We start from the raw sequence: 17581 nt of genomic DNA on the forward strand, positions 1-17581 counted from the left end.
ATGTTGCTCCTGCTTCTCATAAGTTGCTGTCTGTGTTTGTCTCCATGTGTGCATGTTTGTCGTCTTCCATGTGTCGCTGTGTTGCATGTTTGCTGTCGTGCGTCGTCTTTTGTTTGTTTGTTCGTATTTTGCGTGCGCGTGGTGTCTGCGTGCGTGCGTGCGTGCGTGCGTGTGTGTAGGACAGGGCAGTAGACATGCAGCAGTGTGTAGGCCAACAGTGCTTGTTAATGGAGGAACAGCTGATGCTCCAACAGCAACAGATGGAGGAGGATCAGAGGTGGCTGGAGCAGGAGGAAAGGCTGCTGGTAACACACTCCGCACACAGTATATATTATATTGCTTTTTAAGCATTTTAATGATTTACTGTAACCTGATCTGACAATCCTTAACATATCCGCAACTCCCCCTTGAGTGTGATCTTGACATGTTATTGTTGTCTGCATGGAAAAATTGTATTTTTTTTTCTTTTTTGCATGTTGTCATGTCACAGACATTTTTTAATACAGTACTATTAACACACAGGAACTGTATATTTGATACAAATAACATTTTTAATAGATACTAGAGATGACTATTCACTTAAGTGATTTGTTCTCCATAATATGTAGCAGGCTTTCTAAGGTATTTCCATTCATATTTAAATATGAAACACCCATCATGATGCCTTATTATTATTATTATGCTGTATTATTTTGTTAAATACTCTTAGGGTTGTTGGGATTGTGATGACGGGATACCATAGATAGATTTTCATGTAATAAATAGTATTTCTTCGTATTATTTAATTACCATTTACATGGGGGGGGGGTACGGACAGTGCCCCAACATTTCGCCACTAGAATTCTCCACTCCCAAGCCTTGATAAATGGGAGGGTTACGTCAGGAAAGGTAGTAATCTAAACAAATCATTTCAGTGACTCACTGTGGCAACCCTTGATGGGATTGACAGTATTACGTACATGGGGAAATTTTAATATCCGGCTGCTCATATACAGACAGCCACTCGTCCACGTCAAGTTCTGGTGACAATATTTTGGTGCAATACGTAATTTAATGAATGAGCATTTTGTTTTTCTGTTACCTAGCTGCTGTTAACATGTGTTACGTTCTGCTCACATTGGTCCCTCTTGTTTCGTTTAACATCTCCAAATTGCTCCTATACTGAGGCATTAAATTTACATGAAACCAGACCATTGTTCACAAAGAACTACTTCACTGAAGACACTAAATTTACTAAAGATATCAAATTGTTTCTTAAACAAAATTTGTGCTCCTTGCCTTTTTCAATATAGAACCTATGACAGCCTCTTCTGTTGATATGTGACTCTCCTAATCATAAATATAAAACATGCAGTCGTCCCTCGCCACTTCACAGTTCAGATTTCACAGCTCCACTCTTAACACGTTTTTTCAAAAATATATTAAATAAGCCAAGCTATTTGGTGGTTGAATACAGCCTATTATTAGTCAAAAAATGCATATTTAAGCAAATGTTACATATTTTCTGCCTAAATTAAGCATTTTCAAGCATTAAAAATGGTTAAATGAACTAAAATACAAAAATAAGGCATTAAAAAGACGCATTCAAAGATGGTGAAGATATGTACAATTCCACACTGGTCATTAGGTGTCAGTAATGTTACTGTAAATTTTGGTGAGACACACACACGAGACTTGATCGCCGAAACAACGGGCTTTTATTGCAGATCTGAATTATCTCACAACAGGCACAATAATCCCTAATAAAAACACAAGCTACTGAAACTCAACTCTGAACCCCTGATGTTACCTCCTGTCCGCCATTCACTCTGTTGTAGGGAACACATTTATAGCAACACACACAAGCACAAGTCTTGTTTATGTCTTAAATCAGGGGTCTCAAACTCACGGCCCACGGGCCATTTGCGGCCCACTAAATCGTATCTTACGGCCCGCGACTGGACATCAAAGAGTAGTGTAACTGCAGCCCGCAACATCCGGGCAAGCTCGGTGTTACTTACATACTTACAGGGGCAAGTAAACACCAACACTGAACTAACAGTGGTGTTATCACATGGATGTATTGTGAATTGTATCGTATCGTGAGGTACCCTGAGATTCCCAGCCCTACTCCCAATTCTTGATGCGGCCCAGCCTCACCCAGACTCTACCCCCACTGGCCCCCAGTGAAATTAAGTTTGAGAACTCTGTCTTAAATGGCTTATTTACTCTTCTTATTGGGTAATATAAGTGTAAAGGTGACTATAGGGGTGTTACTTCTTGTCTAGAGGGCTCTAATAATGTTTAAAAAACATATTTAGAAGGTCATAAACAGGTTTTCTGTGCTTTAACTACGAAAATATTACATTTATAAATAAGGACTCCTACTTGGCAAAATTTCACTGACAGTATTACGGTCGGGTCTGAATCCAATCAATCGAGATAAACAGGGGATTACTGTACATGTGAGGACGATTTCCTGTCGGATGCAGAACGTTTGAAGGCAGGTGTGGCCTGTGTGAATTCCAAGCTAATGATAGTCTTTGACAATCTTACAGACCAGTCAACACACACAACCACTAACTGACAACACACAAGTTCACTGAAAAGATGGGGAGGCAGATGTGTGCTTGTGCACATGTGTGTAGTTGCCAGGCTGGTTTCATAATGCAGTACCTTCAGGGAGGGGTGAGAAAGAGAAGGAGGAGAAAACATTTTGGGATAGAAAAGTGGTCGGCGTGACAGCTCATTGGCAGCATGCTCCATCTCTCCTCCCCTCTCCGGGTCTCCTTCCCCTTCTCCGGGCTTTGGAGTCATGTGTACGGACGGTTGCTGGAGGCAGGAAGGGTTGGACGCTTGAATGTGCAGGCAGACACAAGGATAGGCAGTGACTCTAACGCATCAAATCAAACTGATCAAGCAACATACGTAGATGAACTCAATGGCAATGCTGGTCTTCAAGTCCTGCCTTGGACAGCTGGTAGGCAAAGAGGGACTGATGGTGATGGGATTATATATGTCAATGTAAAATGTGTATTTGATGCTTCTTTGTGGTGCAGTGCAATTCGGATTCAATCTGAAAAGTTGCGGGGAAGTTGCTCAAACTTTTGTGTGTATGTAAGCAGTTAGACTGGCATCCTGCTGCTTCCTACTGTGTGCGCTCTGCTTTATTGGACGTCCGGTGCTGGAGTACTGATTGCTTTGCAAGCTTTTCTATATTGTCTAAATTTCAATTGAAACATGGTTAGACTGTCACTTACTAAGACTAACAATATTTGAATTCATTGCAGGACTGAACGACTGCTAATTTGGTGATGTGAAGATGTCATTTTTGTCATTTTTGAATGTGTCTGTTTAGAAACCAGACACCAGAAGCTCTCGAGGGAGTCTGGACCGAGATGACGGAGGACTCCAGCCACCAGTAAGTCGCTGCTTTGTTTTCTGTATCCATCATTATGTGGTGACGGCAACATGACAGCAGTAGGAAACAAGTCAATTGTGATAAGAGTTAGAAAACAGTCTTGGATGGATTGATATAGTTTTAACTATACCTGCACCAGCTTGAGTTGTTTTCATTGCACTCCACACATTTTACATCCTTTTTGTGGGGATTTTGTGGGGACTCTTTATCATTATTTTGTATTTTTGTTAGTGTTATTGTGTTGTACTGATTTGGATCCCTAAGGGTACATTGGATTTTCTGTGCTAATATTTATTATAGCCTACTACACTAACGTAAGATATCTATGAGAGATAAATGCTGACTGGAGGCGTTCGTTCTGGTTGGTCTCACTGCAGATTGGCCGCAGCACGTGTTTATTTTGATTACAGCAAATGGGGGGTGATCCAGGAACAGGAAGTGACCTGTTTGTGCTGGATTCAGCAATGAGGGGTCAGTGGATTCCCACGTCACCACTGGTTATTAATAGAAAACCATTGCATGAACCCTAAACAACCATCTTTATGCTTCTGTCTTTCCCTTTCTGTGTAGCTGCCAGAAAAATATGCACTCCCTTCTTAGAGTGAAGTTTACTGGGTTCTGCCCAAATCTGGCCACCTGTAATTACACACCCAGAAAAAAAAGCAGTTAAAATACTTGGACTGTGAAGGATGGCGTCACAGGAAAATCCCATGTGGCGTCTCACAGCGAAGCCATGTTCAGACCTGGAATTAATGTGCTCCTTGGGTGATGAGATCACTAGTTGCCGCAGCGGGAGATTTTAGCATTTTTTTTATAAGCCTTTTAGCTGAGTGAATGTGAATGTAAATTCAACTTGGTGCACATTTAAGGACACGTAAATGTAATGTAGTGGACTGTTGCAAATTCATCTAAAATCAGCTTTTGGTCTGAATGCAGCCGAGGTGGCATACTGTATGTATCCCATCTAATGCCCACATATACATGTACAATGCATAATATGCCGTGGCACTAATTTGCATCATTGCCTCAAGCAGATAATTACTTTTTAATATAATTGTTCATACATTTAGGGAGTAAGGGGTTAAGAACTTTAACTTTCTTATTGTGTTAGTCAAGTTATGCATTCATTTCTGCAAAATGTTTTTCTGTTGTGAGTAATGTATCCATCCCACTGAGATTTACAGTCAGCGGTCACCTAAAGAGATTTTTGTGTGCAAGACTCATGTCATTGTTTTATTATGAACAGTAAGTTACATGAGAACGAAACATGGGCAAAAATTTGGAGGAATTTATGCAATTTTTTGTTCTGTCGTTGAAGCTCTTACTGTACCAACTTCCCAACCAGATAGAGCAGTTACCCTCACAATCTTCCATCCACTTCTATACTGTGCTGGCCCGGATATAGGACAACCCTGAATATAAGACAACAACTCTTTTTCGAGACTCAAAATCTTTTTCAAATCATGTTTTCAAAATTAGTCACCTCAAGGCACTTTATACATGACAGTACAAAGAAACAGTGATGCTCTTCGGCTTGGTTTAGTAAGCAACAGCCCCAAATGTGTCAGAACATAACTGACATAACTCATCCTCCACTGTTCGCTAACTTTCTCAAACTTTTAGTCACTTTTTGTCTAACATTTCACTGTGTCGCCGCTGCGTCCCTTCGTCATGGGTGTATGTGAGTGACCTAAAGAAAAGCTCTTTTTGTTTGCATGTAGACACCATTTATAAGACGTATGAAATGTAGAAGATGTCTTTGGTTGTCTGTGTCCATAAATATTACGTAAATCCAAGTGGTCATGAAAAGATGATAGGTGCATTAGATTAGGCTTTTTCAAGGTCAAATTTGCTTTTGGTTGTTTTGTTGTGTTTTTTAGCAGGACAATCACACACAGTTAAAATATTATTCCATTTTTGATGAGTAGTTTAAGCAACTATTTCAATGGTCATTTTATGGTTGTCTTTGACGAAGGATTTTCATAGTCGGGTCTGATTTGTTAGATTTTGTCTATAGCCGACTAATAATCGAATGTTGTTGGGTTATTTTTTAAAAGCAGAGCTAGTGGCGATCCCTACAGACGAATAAACAGACCTCATATGCAACTATTTCCACCTCAAAGAAACAGGCTAAAACACTCAGATAAACAAATAAACATGGTAGATGTGCAACAACGGTGGATTTTTCCGCTTTGGCTGGTTTTTTGTTTATTTTATTTCTGCAATGAGCCACGTTCCAAAGATGGCCCTTGCACCACACTTTGGACACCCATGCGTGTTTTGCCAGGAATGCAAGTGTGTCCAAGCTCTGCCTTCTTGGCCATGTTGGTCAAGGGCTGGGTTGCATTGGGGAGGTGTTTTCACAGCTTTCATACATGCATTGCACGGCATTATGGAGGTGAAGAAAATTGGCCTAACAGCCTAATGTTGCCCTTGACAACACAGATATTTCTGGCTGTCTGTCTGTAATTTATCACACAGCCTGACCTCCTCCTCCTCTTCTCCCCCCAATAGAATGTGGTTTGTGGTGGGAAAAATCTCCCTCCTATATATGTGTGTAAGTTTGTACTGGTGTGTAAAATGCAGTCAAATATTTTGGGGTGTCTGTGGTTGTCAACCACGCTAGACTCCCGCTGCAGCTAGGCTTTTTGAACTATTGCTTCTGTTTACTCACATGGAAAAATTAAAACAAATTAAAATTAGAACTTGGCTGGCAGCATGAGGAAATTAAATTTGCACCATGTTAGGCTTGCGAGCATTTAGTTAATCAAAAAATGCTGCAGGGTTCTCTGCTGTTTTTTGCTGTGAGTCATGACATAGAATATTTGTATGTAAATAGCGATAGACCACACGCACTGCTGCAAATGACAACTAGAAGACAGCATGTCGTGTGATTTGAACATTAAGTCGAATTCTCTCCTTTTCTTAGAAGCATCGTCTCGCCTGTAAAAATGTTTAATTTCCTCTCAAGCATCTACTTATGTGTACATGCTTACTAACCCAAAGTATTGTTGATGTGTTTGTTTGTGCAGACGGGAAACCAACACATATACCAGCCCGTTGGCAAAGCAGGTAATAGACAGGCCTGTAACCTTGAAATTACAGTCCCACTAACCACAGTGTTTCCCTCTATTTCCATTTCAAGTCCAAAGTCTGTATTTAAGTGCATAACTCTTTAAGCTTGCTTTATACAGATATAGATTATGTCTTCATCCAGCAGGCAGTGTTTTTATCATATATCCTGCATGTTGCAGAGCTCTTAAGCGCTATTATATTACAATTTCAATCTGTTTTTGTTGCTATATGCTAATGTTGAGTGAGCATGTTCTTCAAATTACCTGGTAACACATCTAGACCATATAACTAAAGAAAATGATTCTACAGAGCTTGTGGCCCCACCAAAGAAACCCCCTCGCCCCGGGGCCCAGAGCCAAGGGAGCAGTCTCGCCGGTCTGAACACTGCAGACAGTTACAATGATGGACTGAAGGTACACACTAAAGTGCGCACCAATGTATGGAAAACCCATAAAGATACAGTGTATTGATCACTTTGACATCACCTGCAAACAGCAGCAACATTTATTAATAATTTACACAGTGCATGTTTTTAAAATTTGAGCAATAATAATGTCCTGTTTTGGTTTGGCTGCTTCCATTCTCCCTCCTTTTCCTCCTCCTCCTCCTGCACTCTGCCTTACTGTTTGACCCCCAGCCCTGGCGGGTAAGCAGCACAGTCTGTGTTCATTTTTGCACTCCTCTTCTATTAATTCCTTATTTCTGTCACCCGCGCTTCCCTGTTAATACTACATCCCCAAACCCCCCAAACCCTCCCCCCCCCAAAGCAAACGTCTTCCAACCAATATTAACTTTTGCTATCAATATTAAATCACAACCTCACTGAAATTTTAATTACACAGCTGTCTATGGTGCCTTTTAAAACATTAGTCAGTGTATTGTGAGCAGATGGTTTTCACAGTCCTGTCCAGCATAGTATATGACCACCTGCTGTCTTGTTTTACAAGGTGGAATTTAATAGCATATGTATTTTCTATTTTTGAACATATTTCAGGGAACAGGAAGCATAATAATGAGATTATATTCCATTACAGTATATCAGATGAATTTCATTTATCCCACAGTGAAAGTGTGCTGTCAGGCAGCAAGATACTCACACAGTCAGAATACAGAGTCACAATAGTCACATTACATTAAAACACCATACAGTACAGGATGGCATATACTGTAAGTGTCTGAATGCAGTGTGCAAATACTGTCCATTACTGGTGAACTAAGAAATATTTACAGTACATCTGACATATAATTTGGTAGCGGTTAAGAAGAATGAAATAAGAGTTAAAAGAGCAATGTGTAATGCAGGGAACAGCATGTTTGTTGTTGAAAACTGAATTTGCAATATGCAATTGTAAAGCAATGGGAGGACATTTATCAGCAGCTTTAAATAACTATTACCGTATATACTGTAAGTCTCTGGCAGTGTCGTAGAGCCATCTAGTGGCCGTAGAAAATGCCTTCAATTACTAATGTAATGGTGTGCACTACTGGAAAGTAGTAATCAGTCATCAACCCTAACAATTCTCATTTCTATTCATTTAATCTATTCCTCATTAATTACCTCCACCAAGTGTTAATTTGTAGGCTATGTTCTGATTCTTGTGTCCTGGTTGGCTGGTTAGTGTCCAGCATGTTGTTTGTTTGACTGGATTACCAAAAACTAAACTTTTGGTAGAGAAGCTCAATTAATATTTGGTGCAGATTTAGATAAAGGTGCGGACTGAGGCATTTATTTTCCACTTTTTGCCATTACACTGCACTTGTTCCAAGTGGACTATCAGATGTGGCCGATTGTGCTGTGGGGGGAAAAAAGTGCTGTGCTGCATTAGTTATCTGTTGTTATGTGAATTAGCGCAACCCACAGGACTGATACAGAATGAAATCGCGTCTTTATTCATCATTTTTTAAATCCTACAAGTCAGATGGATATATTGTTCAGCCTTGGTGGAGGTCTGCACATGACTGATTTCTGGTTTTCATCCCATAGTTTTGCCATTGTAGTTTCTTGTATAGTTTAGTATTTTTAGTGTTGTAGCTGTGCAAATGATTCATTTATCCACGTATGTCACATCACTATCATCACTGCTTTTGTCACATATTCGTTAATGTTTGTACTTGACTTCACTCAGCTGCAGCCCCAAGAGATCAGCCCACCTCCCACCGCCAATCTAGACCGCTCCAATGACAAGGTCTACGAGAACGTAACGGGATTAGTGAAAGCTGTGATCGAGATGTCGAGCAAGATTCAGCCAGCTCCTCCAGAGGAGTACGTTCCCATGGTCAAGGTAAGTGAGTCTTTTTTTTTTTTAAATTCCAGTTTATCCACTTTGGATCATTGTCATGACAAAAGTGACAATTATCCCGTTTTTCAGGATGTGGGCCTCGCATTGAGGACTTTGTTGGCCACCGTAGACGAGACACTACCGCAACTTCCTGCCAGCACACACAGAGAGGTGACTCACACTTAGCACATACAGTACATACACAAACACAACATCTGTATCAATGTTATATTGGTAATGGTAATGGGGTTTTTTCCCTTTTTTTGCAGATTGAGATGGCGCAAAAGCTTTTGAACTCTGACTTGGCAGAGCTGATTGGCAAAATGAAGTTAGCGCAACAGTATGTCATGACCAGGTAGGTCCTACACCAGTGTAGCACGCCTTGAATAGTTGGCTTTACCAGTGACTAGTGTAGGGCCACACTGGAAAGGAAAGAAAAAATGGCAATGTCACAAGTGGGGATGTCGGATCGTATCGTTTTTTTCTGTTTAGAGACCTCATCAAACTGCACCGTGCTCCACAAGCAACAAAGCTTCCTACCTCAGTATGTCTGGGGTCTGGAATTATTTCCAAATTATGCCCTCGGATTGTAAATATGCAATTTACAATGACTGTAAAGCGCTATTTATGCGAGGGGGGAGGAAGGTGTCTTCCTTAAATGCTTCTGATGTAACATCATAACTCAGGAAGAATCCGTCCTAGCCACACAGTGTTCATGCCGCAAAATAATAAGCAACTGGCAAAGCCCAATGTACAATTTCACTGATGGACTTAGCCCAGAATTTCATACTTTGCACTTTACGTTGTTTTTGCACAGACATTTGTACCAAATAGAATTGTGCAGCTTTACAAATTGTGTTGTTGCTATTTATAGTACGACATGTTATAATAGTCGACTATTTGTTATGATTTTTTTATGATTATTTCATTGAGACACAATGTTTAGAATATGGCATTTTTCTATAACTGACATTGCATATTGCACTATTTGTCTTATTTTGCACGAATCATGTTTATTAGTGAAATGCATCCAGCAATCACAGTCAAAGAAGCATAATGCATAACACAAAATTAGTTTGAGGAAAGAGCACCTGCCGATATTGGTATCAGTTGATATCGGTATCAATAATGACGTGCTGGAAAATATTGGTATATGGGATCTTGGTAAGAAAGTCAATATTGAGCACCTCTAATAAGTATAAAGCCATAGTAGTAGTCAATAGTCAATACTATTGTAACTTAACAAGGAAATTTCAAAATTCCCATAAACATAAATGCAACAAGTATTGTATCTCATTAGAGATGTTCCATATATCAAATCAGGTAATATAATTCAATATTTGTTTAAAACATTTCAGGCTGGAAAAAACGCTTTACAGTATGATGATGCCCTTGATCTGCCAAAACATTGACTATTTTATTGGTTTATTGGGAAACTATAAAGAGTAAACTATGGACAACAAGTGATTCATAGTGATTCAATATTTTAATTGATCAACAGCCCTACTTTATGACAACTTTATGAGAGTAAAAATCTGTTTACAGTACATGCAGTATACAGGTATATTGTGTGGCCCTAATACTCGCTTGTATCATAGACTTGTTATTGGACACTGTAAATTGCAAAACCTTTTAGCGCTTTTCAAACGCCGCGACTATAGAAACGAGCACCAGGCCCCGGGTGTTGTAATGATGCTGGCGTTTCAGGTGATGAGGTTTGAAGCTCGCTGTTTTTTCCTCTCATTGTGGAACGTTTGCAGAGCATTTGACCAAATGTCTTGAAATGTCCCACGCAATCGCCATGCTTGTTTACAAATGAGCTAAGGGGAAGTTACAACAGGCAGTTTGCAGGACGTCACAGAAAAGGAGCTCTTGTTTTGCTCATGCTAACCCACCTACAGCACTGTGTGGGTACACCTGCCTCTTTGCAGTTTTTTTTAATCGGTTATGGGCACTAATTTTATTGATTTATCGGTATGATGTCATAATTCATCATATCGGCCCGATAATTATCTTGCATCCCTAATATTTTTTATACAAGTACAGTATATTTATAAGCCATACAGTATAAGGGGTTGTAATAATCTTGTGTTCTCTTGTGGCGTCCTGTAGCTAATGTTTTTTAAATGAACTGTGTCCAGTCTTCAACAGGACTATAAAAAACAGATGTTAACTGCGGCTCACGCCCTCGCCGTGGACGCTAAGAATCTGCTCGACGTCATTGACCAATCCCGGCTCAAGATGATGGCCCAGTCCCGCCCACACTAGCCTCATGTCAGAGGAGACACACACATACAAGCGCTGGTCAAGTACTTGGTGGATCATTCTCCTTTCTGATAAGTGAGAGTTCTTGGAGGACTGGTATCCTCTTTCCTCCACCGAGCTGATCCCTTCATTTAACTCTGCACCACTGTGATGTTTTTTTGTTTTTTTTTAAGAACCGAGCAAAAACAGTTCCTGAATCAGGGATCTGGCAGCTTTGCTCGCTGTGGACTAAACTGAGGAAGCAAGGATAAAGTGGTGATGTTAAAACGGAGAAGACCATGGATGAGCCCTTTGCCATTGCAGTGCTTTCTGTCCAAACTGGCAGAACAAGCCAAGCCATGAGACTCTTTTGAACTGCATCATATCTGCATGACTCTGGACTGCACACACAAGGAGAGACTCCAGCATGTCGACTAGCAGCCAAGACAGAGAAAGCGGTCCCTCATTTCCCCGCGTCTCAGCGGGTTTTATTTATAACATCAGACACTTCACATAATGACACTGAAGGAGAGGCACTAAAAAGAAAAAAAAGTCTTCCTTTTCATTTTTATTTCATTGTCACTACTCTTCCTGTTGTCTTCCTCTCTCAGCTCCTTTCTGAACGGGTTTCAAAGACTCTAAACATGAAGAATCCACATCCATGAGTTTTTTTGTTTTTTTTTGTGTGTGTCCTTGTGAACAATCACAGTCTTCTTCCGCGTAACTGAAATATTCTATCCCAGCAGCACCGAGAAGGAAGCTGGATTATGAGGGTCTGTGTTTTCTTTCCAACAAGGAGGAGGAGGTTGTCATCAGTTTTACGATGACACCATCACCTCTTCTTGAACTGTTTCACCGTTCCCCTCCCTCACACATACACACACACACACACACACACACACACACACCACCAGTGTCATAAAGTGATTGGACAGGAACACACATGCTGTGAGTCCCACGTTCGACAGGAACACACGTGCTGTGAGTCCCACGTTCACTTTGAAGATCCCTGCCCTGACGTGCTGAGCCGCTTTAACTGGAACTTCATCTTGCACATGTTGAACTGAAAACACAAACAGCGTGTGTGTGTGTGTGTGTGTGTGCGTGCGTGTGTGTGTGTGTGTGTGTGGCGTAACATACAGGTATGGAGGAGAGCATTATTTGCACAGCACCAAAATAAATCAAAGCAGATTGATTCCCTCGTTTAGCCAGCCAATCAACACCTGGGTAATATAGTAGGGTTAAAATAATGTAAAATAAAACATTTATTTTATCTCTTTGTTGTTGTGTAAATCTGCTCATGTTGGTATATTGTAAGCTGTACTGGTGTGTATCACTGGTCATTTGTACAGAAGTCGTACTAGTAAACACTGGTTTTTATTTTGTCTTCTGGGCTTAATCTGCCTTCTTGTCAAATAGCAAGAAAACAATGAAATAAAAATAATGCAGAAGTGGAAATAAGGCAAGTGTTTATTATTAATATATATTCTTAATATCCATTCATTTATTTTCTACTGCTTAAGAGAGACGGGGTACACCCTGGACTGGTCGCCAGTCAATCACAAGACACATTAAGAACATTTGTTGATTAAATCTAATGTTTTCTTTTTTAGAATATTAAATAGCAAACCACACAAGTGGTTAACATGTTGGCCACACAGTCACGAGATCTGGAAGATCTTGGTTCCAATCTCCACTGGGCATCTCTGTGTGGAGTTTGCATGTTCTCCCCATGTGTGCGTGGGTTTTGTCTGGGTGCACCACTTCCCTCCCACATTCCAAAAACATGCATGTTAGGTTAATTGGAGACTCTAAATTGTCCATAGGTATGAATGTGAGTGTGAATGTTTTTTTTTGTCTATATGTGCCCTGCGATTGGCTGGCGACGAGTCCAGGGTGTACCCCGCACATCGCCAAAAATCAGCTGGGATGGCCTCCAGCATACCCCCACGACCCTAATGGGGGTTAAGCGGCACAGGAAATGAAGGAAAGAAAGAATAGGAGTCCTCAAGCAACTGTTTAGTAGCTAAGAAATCGTTTTTTTATGCAGTTTATTTCACATTGGAAACATTTTATTTACATTACATTTATTTATATTTTTTAATTATATTTCTTTATGATATTTATATGCATTTATTATATACATTTTTTCTTGCCTCTCACCCAAAGTCAGCTGGGATAGGTTCCACAGCATACCCCACGACCCTAGTGGGGACAAGCGGCATAGAAAATGGATGGATGGACATTTTGTAGTATTGTTAAAACTACAATAAATATCCACAACTTTTGGCAACACAACTACAAAAATGGACAAGCTGGAGTACCTGCTTTTCATCCGTGACCTCTGACCTGTCAAATCATGGTTAGATCACAAAACCAAACGAGACGACATGAATTCATCAAAAACGCACACACTCATCAGTCATTTTGAAAAGGTGTTTTTTTTTTTAATTATCCGAAAGTTAAATACAGTTAAAAATAAAATATTTGAGGTATTGACAAACTATAATACATCACATTATGGTCCAATGAAAGACATGTATCCTGCATTTTTTATGTAATTATCCATCTGAAACACAAATACTTTGGCTAAAACATTTGGATGCTGACAGCTGACATTAACACAAGCGTCTTTCACACAGAGATCCCTGCAAAGTTTCTGCATCAGAGTCATAACAGTTGCCTTTGCCTTTTATACAGAACCAAGCGAGAGAGATATGTGCCGCAATTGTGTGTGCTTTCACACGGTGACACAGCGCCACACAATGAGATACGTGACAGCTTCTAGTGTGATGCATACTGTAGTATAAAGTACTTTTACAGCGGCAATTACTGTGAACACAACAGAGAGCCTTGGATGTTAAACTTCACATCTCTGGACCACCCTTACGCACAGGTGCCGTCCTGCCTTCTTTACGGCTATGATATGACCTCAGAGCGCAGAAAACCCCATTTCGTGTCAGTGGCTGTTATACAGATCAGCAACGTGGGGAAAAAAAGCGAAAATAGAACCATTTTTACATGCTGTGTGCACTATATAAACATAAGAATTGGTCACCAATGAGACTTGACCCTCAGCACGACCACAGTAGTAACGCGCACACAGACACAAGTAGTACAAAGACAAATCCTCGCGCGTGAACAGACTCGGACCCGCTGAAGTTGCACAAGTTGTGACTGTTGCAGCAGTTGACCGCGTTCCCATTGCCATTTTCGTCAACAAAAGCGGTCGACGCAGCTCCGTTGCACGTGGCCCTGCTGGCACACTGCTTCACGATGGCTTTCATGTGACCTGGACGACAACAAATAGAAAAATAAAGTGTCTTTGACCACATCCTAAATTGTGTTCCAGTAGTATTCCATCTGACCCGCACCTAAAGTGTCAACCACTGTCATGCACGTGTCCAGCGGTTGTTGACATTGTTGCGTGTTGGCGTTGCACTCGTCATTAGAGAGAGAAGAACTGCACACGTAGCAGTCCAATGACAGCACTGCAAGTATAAGGCACAATAAAGTGGCACACATGTACAGTAGCGTCACACTAATACTACCAAATGAGGTATTAGTGTTTGTTTAAAAAAAAAATCCAACAGATTTTACATTGTAAAAAGGAGAAATATGATTAATATTAAACTGGAAACGTAGCTTGTTGTGACTATTCTGTAATGCTTAATTCTTATTACATGCTAAAAGGTACGTGCAGACATTTTGTGCGGCAAGCCAGAAAAAAGGGCACCCATTGCAACAAATATTCATGAAATTATTATTATTGAATGTATATATTTTCAAATAAATATATTATTAAATTCTAATACATTTTACTGCAATTTTTTTTAATCTGACAACACAGTACAGGTTTTTTTTTAACTGTGTTCTGACGGTTGAAGTATATGCAGCATCACACTCATAATACCACAATATACAGTACCTCACCAGACTGTCGCGCAGCTCAATTTAAGACCAACCTTTCATCTCAATAACTACGATTTTAAATGAAACAAAACAAGTGAACGTGTCTAATTTCTAGAACAGTGTTTAAACTATCTGCTTGTCTTGCCCCACTCTGTCCCTTCGTTAAACTTGACAAACGTCAGTGAACGGCGAGACAAGGCTTTTGAGCCGTTGTTATTTTTAATTTTTTTTTATTTCTGATGAAACGTTGGCCCGGTGGCGACATTATGTTTTCAGCGGCTCTAATATTGTGGTTAATTTAGCACCAAACAACGTCAGGGGATTGCAGAAACACTGTTATTACCCTGACTGTCTGCTGCGGGTCAGCAGTCAGCTCTGCATGAGGAGGGGCGGGTCTTGTGAGCGTTCCCGAGCAGGTCGGGAACTAAAGAACTAACATGAATGCCCCCTCAGAAATCAAAATATATGTGAGGGCAATTGATGACAGAGAAAGTAATTTTTATTCTTAAATTAATAGGACCTCCAGCAGAAAGGGCTATTTTGTCATGTAGGGCAAAATAGTAAGTGCTTGAGCACCATTAGGGGTCTACCTGTGCACATGCACCGTAAATACGTGTAATGTAAATACCCAAGTAGCTAACACATCACGGCTAACTACTAGCATGAAAATGAATTCCTGTTTCATCTCAAAGTATCTGTCAGGTGTCTTTAAAGGTCCGTCGTTTTACTAATTGTGTTATGTGCAGTACTTTAATCTATCTGTCTGTCATGCACATGCTAATGTAACTAGTATGTAGCAAATAACGGCTAATGACTAGCATGAAAATGTATTCCTATTTCCTCTCAAAGTGTCCGTCAAAAGGTGAGTATTTTTACTTGTTTTATTACATATTGTAGTTTATCTGGCTATCAAGTACATGTTAATACAAGTACATGTTAACATAAATTAGGGCGGCCATATTTTCAATACATATAAAGTTTGCCTAGAATATTATTTTCCAAAATAGTGTCTACAACCAGATTAACAAAAGAATAACATTGAAAAACAGTCACAAAAATGATTCCAAAAACAGAATGACACAGGAACCCGAGGTCAAATGCTTGTTAAGTATTGAAATGTAACCTATTTTTTCAGGAAGAATGTTCCCCATGAAATTACAAGAACTTGGGAATTTGAACTGCAAGCAGCAGAGGATTAACTCAGCACGTATATTTTGCTTTTTCTTTGGCTTTTTCTATGGCAGCACTAATTCAAAATGCCGCCCACACGGCAGACGTTTTTATCATAAATAGCTTACAGCTGAAAGCATAATGGCTAGTATTGGCAATGCTTTTCATCTTTTAATTCAATCAAACTTGTGCCCTTTTATTCTTATTATTCATATTATTATCATAAACCCTTGTTATCGCCATACAGTGTAATAATTCAACCTCCCATTGCAAATAAAAATATATACAAACTTTCAATAAATGTCCAATTAAAATATAACGTAAAAATGACTGCTTGTAATATTAGACGTGTTGAGCGCTTTGAATTATTTTTGCTCTGTTGGTTTGTTGCAAGCCGCTGCAAGTTTATAAACTTTGCAATTCAGGTGGAATAATTTCCAGTGCAAATGTAGCCATCAAGAAGCCTGTAACATACCTGGAGAGAAGAGGCAGAGGAAGACGAGGCCGAGCAGCATCCTGACCACAGGGTCACTCTGACTGTTCACCACCTGTAAGTCTGTCAAACCTGCTGTGCCCGCTCCGTGTGTGTGTGTTGTGGTCGTATCATGTGTGTATGGTTTCTATTGTCGCTACGTTTCATCACAGATCCGCCCTTGTCATGTACCACAGTGGCATTCAGCTGAAAGTATTCCATAAATGTTGTCTGGCAGTGTGCGAGAGAGACATCCCTCAATGTTTGGTTTCACAGATACTTGTCTTCTGTTTATTCTGTCAATCACAGTGCCTGAGGAAAGCCGCTTTGTTTCTGTGCTACGTGTTTTATTCCAGCGTGCACAGCTTAGCTTGTGCACGACTGCTTGACAAGTTGTTTCTTTTTGTCTCGTCAAGCGAGAACTCCTATGCATTGCATAACAGCACCCTCTGAGCAAGCACGGTGCGAGAAATCGGGGCTGGCTCAGAACAGCACTGGCTCCTTGTTAAGAAGAGCGATATGTTAAGAGTCACAAAAAGTGTCCGATATGACTAGAAAAGTCGCTACATTTGCAGTCGTGTATGAATACTAAATGCTACATATCTCGCTAAGTTGGCAACACTGATCCCTCCTGCTACATCTTCTTATTCTCTGGCATTCCAGGTGTGTCTGAGGTGTGTTAAGCAGAGTTACGATGCTATCTATTTTACAACCAAAAATGTATACTATTAATTACTGATGAAGCAACCACAAAGCTCAAGATGCGTTCTTATGGTACATGACAGATTCCATCAGTACTGCTAAATGCCACTAGGTGGCAGTATCACTCACTTCCTGTTCCCTCTCCCTAGCTCTGTCAGTGTCAGGATCTGTGGTTTTACTTTTAATTTCATTTTGTGTCTCTTAACACTTGTATGACCGTTAAGAATGTTACTCAAAACACTGCCTGAAGGAATGGAACTGTATGAAAACTGACTCTAGCACATAAACATGCGCGCACACCTGCCATTGTCTACTGTGAAGTCAAGT

At 40.2% G+C, this 17581-nt stretch overlaps 2 protein-coding genes across 13 annotated transcripts in view; one reads left to right on the top strand and one right to left on the bottom strand.

Moving 5' to 3' along the window:
- The window catches only part of LOC129184924 (focal adhesion kinase 1-like), a 74330-nt gene extending 61494 nt beyond the window's left edge, over window positions 1-12836 (top strand). For 6 of the 12 annotated variants that reach the window (XM_054781442.1, XM_054781443.1, XM_054781439.1 and 3 more), the window contains 8 exons: window positions 180-305; window positions 3338-3400; window positions 6433-6472; window positions 6785-6888; window positions 8602-8757; window positions 8845-8925; window positions 9024-9109; window positions 10896-12833. In XM_054781442.1, coding sequence (XP_054637417.1) covers window positions 180-305; window positions 3338-3400; window positions 6433-6472; window positions 6785-6888; window positions 8602-8757; window positions 8845-8925; window positions 9024-9109; window positions 10896-11022 — 783 coding nt within the window. In that variant the 3' untranslated portion in view covers window positions 11023-12833. Of the gene's footprint in view, window positions 1-179; window positions 306-3337; window positions 3401-6432; window positions 6473-6784; window positions 6889-8601; window positions 8758-8844; window positions 8926-9023; window positions 9110-10895 lie in introns of all 12 variants that reach the window. The other 6 variants (XM_054781450.1, XM_054781449.1, XM_054781448.1 and 3 more) reach the window with 4 other exon arrangements.
- A 194-nt stretch (window positions 12837-13030) lies between these two features.
- LOC129184931 (prostate stem cell antigen-like) lies at window positions 13031-16686 on the bottom strand. The gene is made up of 3 exons (XM_054781463.1): window positions 16556-16686; window positions 14373-14489; window positions 13031-14290 (listed from the first exon to the last, which is right to left on the bottom strand). Exons 1-3 carry the CDS (start codon window positions 16593-16595, stop codon window positions 14073-14075), a joined length of 375 nt encoding a protein of 124 aa, XP_054637438.1. The 5' UTR covers window positions 16596-16686; the 3' UTR covers window positions 13031-14072.
- Between the last annotated feature and the right edge of the window lie 895 nt (window positions 16687-17581).

The sequence above is a fragment of the Dunckerocampus dactyliophorus genome, chromosome 7 (genome assembly GCF_027744805.1).
Source record: "Dunckerocampus dactyliophorus isolate RoL2022-P2 chromosome 7, RoL_Ddac_1.1, whole genome shotgun sequence".
In the NCBI taxonomy this organism is placed as follows: Eukaryota; Metazoa; Chordata; class Actinopteri; order Syngnathiformes; family Syngnathidae; genus Dunckerocampus; species Dunckerocampus dactyliophorus.